The following is a 6,266-nucleotide window of genomic DNA, read 5'->3' on the forward strand; positions in this document are numbered from 1 at the left end:
TGTCATTTTTTCTCTCATTTTCTCTCTTGCCAAACACCATTTTTCTTCTTCAAAACATATGAAATTTAAATTAACCTAAACATGGTCAGTAGAAACTTTAGGATTACAGACGAAGCCTCGAATAACAATTTCTATTAGGCTTCCAAAATGACAGAAATTGTATTTATAAGCATATATACAGTATTAAAAGGGACATTGTCCCTTTTCCACTTGAAACAAAATTTAGCTTTGACTACGATGTTGACAACCTAGACACCACAGCTGGCTATGCTAACCAGCGGAAAATTATTAAGGGAATTATTAATGTTGATATTGGTTGGCTGTGAATCCAAGTAAAAAATAGTATATGGGGGGAAGTGGAAGTCTCGTGGATGGTGTTCGTCGCTGGTTTCAACGTTGCCATTTGATTCCTTCTTCTTCGAATCAACAAAATAATAACATTATCATCGATCATCATGATACTTCTTCGTCATCTTCTACTACTCTAACCCTCACTCAAAAACAATCACAAGAATCAACGGCTGATATTGTCGTTCAGGATTTTTATTTTTCTTCCTTAAGGCTTGTTAAAGTTCCTAAGAGTCATTACTTTTCTATTTCTTCCATGGATTCTCACAAAAAGGTAATTTTACTTGTTTTTTTCAGATCTCATCTGCTTTCTTTGCAATTGCTATTTTTAAACGATTCAAAATTTTGAACTGTGATCGTTGTTTTTTTAATGTAAAACTGAAAAATTAAGGAGACATTTTTCATTTAAGGAGCTAAACCGTGGATTTGCGTGGTTTATACCTATTGTTCAACAGCTTCGAAAGAGTGACCTGGATCCGGATCCACAAACTCAGCATCGTCGGTGAAGCAAATGGAATTTGGGTTCGGGTTTTTTGTTGAAACCGGGTTGCATTCATCTCCAGTTACTCCAACCATATGTTTTGAAGAAGAAAAATGGTGTTTTGAAGAAGAAAAATGGTGTTTGGCAAGAGAGAAAATGAGAGAAAAAAATGGCAGCAACCATGTGTCTTGAAGAAAAAAGTGGTGTTTGACAAAAGAGAAAATGAGAGAAAAAATTTTGTTAAATAGATGGCGTTGGAAACAGCCCATTTTTTAGTGGTGTTGGAAACACCACATGGGCTATTATGTTAACCTACAATTTGATTAATGGTCAATGTGAGTTAACCATTAAAATTGGGTTGATTTCTTAAAAAATCATAATGTTAAGGGTGTCAGTCCAAAAATAAAAAGGTCAAGAGCACAAAATCAAAAACTCTCAAACGTTGAGGGATTTTTTTGCAATTATGCCTAAATTGATTTTTCTCTCTAACATTTTTCCTTAACGTTACACAAGCCCTAAGTGATAGAAATTATAATTTTTCTATTAATTTTTAATTGTGTTTGTTGTGTAATCCTAATAGGTAGAAGAAGGATCAATTTCTAATGATCAATCTTTAATCCGATATCCTATCAAAAATTGAATGTACGAGTAAAATTTAACTTTTATTAAAGTAAAACACTTAATCCCTTTAAATTAAAAAATATTATTTTAGACTTAATTAATTCACAAAATTTGAATGAAAATCTTACATAACAAGACAAAAAAAAATTGATGATCAATTATGACATTGAGGCAAACGTCGCACCTAAGGTTGGAATTTTCGATATATTAGTTTATTCTTTTTTTTTTATTTACATATATTTCATTATTTTCAAAATCTTGAAAAATGTTTTTATTTTTCTCATAGATTATTTAGTCATACTCGTGACTAAGCTCTGGCCACAGTAGAATTTTTAATTATTTTATTTATTCTATTTGTGCTTAGTTATTTATTTACGAATTGATTTAATTTCTAAATATTATAAATTAAATTTATGATATCAACTTAATTAAATATTTATATAGATGTTATGACATTAATATTCATTTATAAATATCATTATAGTCACATATTTAAATTGATTTATTTATATAAACAAATTGCTCACTCATAATTTCAAAAGTAAATTGTGGGAAAAGAAATTAATACTCTTTCTATATATTGTTACCATAGAGTTTTCTTTTATAGGAGCATATTAAATTATATTCAGGGTATTCGAAGCATATTAGGGAACACAGATAGATGGAAAGGAAACAGAATCTAAATTACCCATACTTTCTTTATCTGTTTATTTCACCCAACAAGGCTTTATCTGTTATTTTTAATTTGCAGTGCCAACAAATTTTACCTTAGGATGTCGCCTCTTCATTTCATGAATCAAGCAAGAGTTTTATATGTCAAAACTGAATACGTCACAGAGAAAATTGAAACAAAGGGTTTTATATATATATATATATAAAAAACATATCTTTAAAATATATTTTTTATATATCTAAGAGGCTCCAGGTCACTTTGCCTTATATCTTCTAATAATTGTCTCCGATCCTCTCAAAATGAGGAACCCTGTTTTGTTGCTTGTCGGCGTTTTAACTCTTGTGGTGGCTACAACAGCTTCAGCAGCAGTAGTGGAACACACATTCAATGTAATAATCTCAAACACCCTTTGGAACCTGTTTCAGGTGGATGTATATAGAAAATGTTACTGATCAGTCAGATGTTTATTTGATGCTGCAGGTTCAAAACTTGACAGTTACTCGACTATGCAATCGCCAGCTGATTGTTGCAGTAAACGGTAGCTTCCCTGGTCCGAGAATCCGAGTTCGAGAGGGTGACACACTTATTGTTCATGTCTATAACAAGTCACCCTACAACTTGACTGTTCACTGGTTAGTCCTTAGTCCTTACTTTCATTTGAACTGGTTTTCCTTTAACAAAGCTTCCGGTCCCAGCCTGTTTCTGTTATATAATCATTTTTTGATGGTGATCAAGACTTGACTTTCGTAATACTCCAAATCGGTTCTTGATTTGTTAGTTCAAAAGAAGTTTTCATTTTTTTTTATAACAATAGGAGACGTATAATATCCATAATAAATTTAATTGAATTTTAATTCGATTGACATGGACATTATTGTCAATACAAGAGAATGTGAGTTCGTGTGTGCTGAAATGCATTATTTTTTTATTTATAAGTTTTGAGAGGTTTTGAGTAATTTTCGACATTATCTAAAAAACAATATTTAAAATTTCACTCCACTACTTTTTCTCATGTGTATTTTTTTCAATAATTATGTATAGTTTTTATTACTTTTCAATTATTAATTTTTATATTTCTTTTCAGTATGTCGTACGACTAGTTTATACAATTAATATATATTATAGTATTCTTTTTTTTTCCTTAATTTAAAGGAATAATTGTCGTATTCTTAAACTATATTTTTTAAAAATCAATTGCTTTTAGTTATTATTTATACTAGTTAAACATTTTATTAATTTATAGTTACCTTTAATCAGGTCATCAACTCAATTATAAAATTATAGAATATTTTCTTAATTATAATTAATATTATTATGATGATTTTTTTTTCCTTTTCATATTTTTATATAATTTTTTAATTAAAATAATTACATATTCAAGGATCGAACACATGGTAAATAGTATTAAAATACAAATTCATTACCACTCCACCTATATTCAATATAAAATATTTTCTTTCCCCCACATCGTGGGTGTGATAAAATCTAGTATTTATAATGTTGTTGATTGAGTTTGTATCACCAGTTAACTCGACATAAACTCAAAATAGATGTACTTATGTGTTTAAATTTAATATTTTTAATATGACTTATTTACGTGTATAAATTTCGTGTATTCACAATTTAATATATTCTTTTCATTTGACATATTGTATGTGTTATTAATTAGTTTCAAACCATTTGTTTCATTATTTATCATATGTTATTTTTAAACACACTCTCGTATTCTAAATACGTAGTTTCCACACACACGTGGTAAAATTTGAATTTTCTTTAAATAGTTCATATTTGATATAATGACTTTATAAGTGAAATTAAAAAACTTTGTGGAGTGCGCTAAATAATTTGTTCAACTTTAATATGATATGTGTAAAGATTCTGATCTAACAACTGGTGATTGTTTGAATAGGCATGGAGTGTTTCAAAAACTGAGCTGCTGGGCGGATGGACCCAACATGATAACTCAGTGTCCCATGCTCCCTGGGAATAAATATACATACAAGTTCAAAATCAGCGGTCAAGAAGGAACCCTGTGGTGGCATGCTCATGTCTCGTGGCTACGAGCCACCGTCCATGGCGCACTCATTATTCGTCCGAAATCAGGCCACAAGTATCCCTTCCCTAAGCCCCACAGAGAAGTCACTATCATATTAGGTACAGCATTAGTTAACGACCTATCTTAAACACTCATTATTAATTTAATGATTGAAAAATTTATTGACCATCCACAAAGATGACAATGAAAGCTTTTATGTTTTTCAGGCGAGTGGTGGAATGCTAACGTCATGGATGTTGAGGACGAGGCCGTGACCAGTGGAGGTTTACCAAATATTTCTGATGCTTTCACTATAAATGGATGGCCCGGAGATCTCTATCCATGCTCTCAAAACCGTAATTAATTATCCATAATCATTAATATATTCCATTAAAGAATAATATTTGAAACACCGCAGGTTTACATGTTGTGAATTGATTTTTAATCAGACATGTACAAGCTTAAGGTTGAGCCAGGAAAGACTTATCTCTTACGCATAGTCAACACTGCACTCAACGGACAGCTTTTCTACAAGATAGCGAATCACAACCTGACGGTTGTCGCCGTCGACGCTGCCTATACGAAACCTTATGTCACCAACATCATCATGATAGCCCCAGGTCAGACCGTCGACGCATTGCTAGTCGCCGATCAAGACATTGGGTCGTATTACATGGCCGCTAGTCCGTATTCTACCTCAGTTGGTATACCGTATGATAATACTACCACAAGGGGCGTCGTGGTGTATGATGGTGCCCCACCCATAGCAACGCCGTTAATGCCAACCCTCCCCGCTTTCAATGACACTGCTACGGCTTACAAGTTCTCTAGTAGTTTAAACGGTTTGAAGGATGGACCTCATTGGGCACAGGTTCCAAAAAACGTGGACTACAAAATGTTTGTGACTGTTGGATTAGGGTTCACTCCTTGCGAAGCAAACAGGACATGCCTGGGTCCAAAGGGAACCAAACTCTCAGCGAGCATGAACAACCAATCCTTCGTGCCACCCAAGAGAATGTCATTGCTGCAAGCCTTCTATTCGAACGTGGATGGCATCTACACCACGGATTTCCCTGCCAAGCCCCCCATTGAATTTGACTATACCAATGCTACTATCAACAACTACAACCCAGCGTTTCTCTTTGCTCCAAAAGTTACTAAGGTGACGAAGCTAAAGTTCAACTCAACAGTGGAGATGATGCTTCAGAACACTGCTATTATTGGAGTGGAGAACCATCCCATGCACCTCCATGGCTCAAACTTCCACGTATTGGCTCAAGGGTTTGGGAACTATAACCCTTCCAAGCATAGGGAGATGTTCAACCTTGTCGACCCACAAATTCGTAACACAATTGGCGTTCCAGCTGGAGGATGGGCAGTCATTAGATTCACAGCCGATAATCCAGGTTAGCTTTCCATTATCATTGCTATTCATTCGTAAGTTTGATTCACTACGTATACTGAAAATACTTTCAATATAAATGTAGGTGTATGGATAATGCATTGCCACTTGGACTCGCACTTGACCTATGGCCTTGGCACTGTTTTCATGGTTGAGAATGGACCAACTCCCGAAACAACTTTGCCTTTGCCTCCGGTAGATCTACCAAATTGCTAGAAGTTCAAATTTTGCACAAAACCATGGCTGAAGTTTCTTAATATTTATTTGGATTTGATTTCATATATGGTCCCTTTAATTTATGAAAACAGATCTAAAATCCAATAATGATATCCAATTATACAAAGCGTTGTTTACTCGTATTCTATTTATCAGGATATTATTTTTAATTATAAAAATATTCCCTTTGTTTTTCTTCCGTTTGGTCTTTCTTGACGCCCTTTTTGTCTTGTTTTTTCGTCCTTATATTAATTCTGATTGGATGGATGTGGTAATAAGGTAAGGGCTTCCCAAGATTGACCATTCTAAAATTCAAATTCAATGTTTGGTAGAAAAGTCTATTTCCACTCCGTCCAACCTCCAGTCCATAAAATTTTATTTCCTTTTAACATTAATTTTTGTTTCTAATGCTTATCTAGAGTTTAATCCTTTCAACATTCTCCAAGCATTTTAAAGCCAACCCATCTCCTTTGCCTACCACCATCAAGTC

The 6,266-nt window shown here is 33.4% G+C and overlaps 2 protein-coding genes across 2 annotated transcripts; both read left to right on the forward strand.

The window, feature by feature from the left end:
- The first annotated feature begins 31 nt into the window (after positions 1–31).
- On the forward strand, positions 32–1,292 carry LOC107899018 (mitogen-activated protein kinase 8). Its single transcript, XM_016824613.2, has 2 exons — positions 32–622; positions 804–1,292. Exons 1-2 carry the CDS (start codon positions 347–349, stop codon positions 852–854), a joined length of 327 nt encoding a protein of 108 aa, XP_016680102.1. The 5' UTR covers positions 32–346; the 3' UTR covers positions 855–1,292.
- Positions 1,293–2,381: 1,089 nt separating this feature from the next.
- Positions 2,382–5,982, forward strand: LOC107899017 (laccase-7). Its single transcript, XM_016824612.2, has 6 exons — positions 2,382–2,512; positions 2,604–2,755; positions 4,033–4,277; positions 4,386–4,514; positions 4,608–5,564; positions 5,646–5,982. Exons 1-6 carry the CDS (start codon positions 2,423–2,425, stop codon positions 5,774–5,776), a joined length of 1,704 nt encoding a protein of 567 aa, XP_016680101.1. The 5' UTR covers positions 2,382–2,422; the 3' UTR covers positions 5,777–5,982.
- Positions 5,983–6,266: the final 284 nt, after the last annotated feature.

The sequence above is a fragment of the Gossypium hirsutum genome, chromosome D04 (assembly GCF_007990345.1).
Source record: "Gossypium hirsutum isolate 1008001.06 chromosome D04, Gossypium_hirsutum_v2.1, whole genome shotgun sequence".
Lineage (NCBI taxonomy): Eukaryota > Viridiplantae > Streptophyta > Magnoliopsida > Malvales > Malvaceae > Gossypium > Gossypium hirsutum.

Bases quoted from the DNA above. Each gene is read 5' to 3' on its own strand.
- LOC107899018 (XM_016824613.2), top strand. From the start codon at position 347: ATGGGGGGAAGTGGAAGTCTCGTGGATGGTGTTCGTCGCTGGTTTCAA. The intron at 623-803 runs GTAATTTTACTT...ATTGTTCAACAG, and splicing joins CCATGGATTCTCACAAAAAG to CTTCGAAAGAGTGACCTGGA.
- LOC107899017 (XM_016824612.2), top strand. From the start codon at position 2,423: ATGAGGAACCCTGTTTTGTTGCTTGTCGGCGTTTTAACTCTTGTGGTG. The intron at 2,756-4,032 runs GTTAGTCCTTAG...TTGTTTGAATAG, and splicing joins TACAACTTGACTGTTCACTG to GCATGGAGTGTTTCAAAAAC. The intron at 4,278-4,385 runs GTACAGCATTAG...TATGTTTTTCAG, and splicing joins AGAAGTCACTATCATATTAG to GCGAGTGGTGGAATGCTAAC.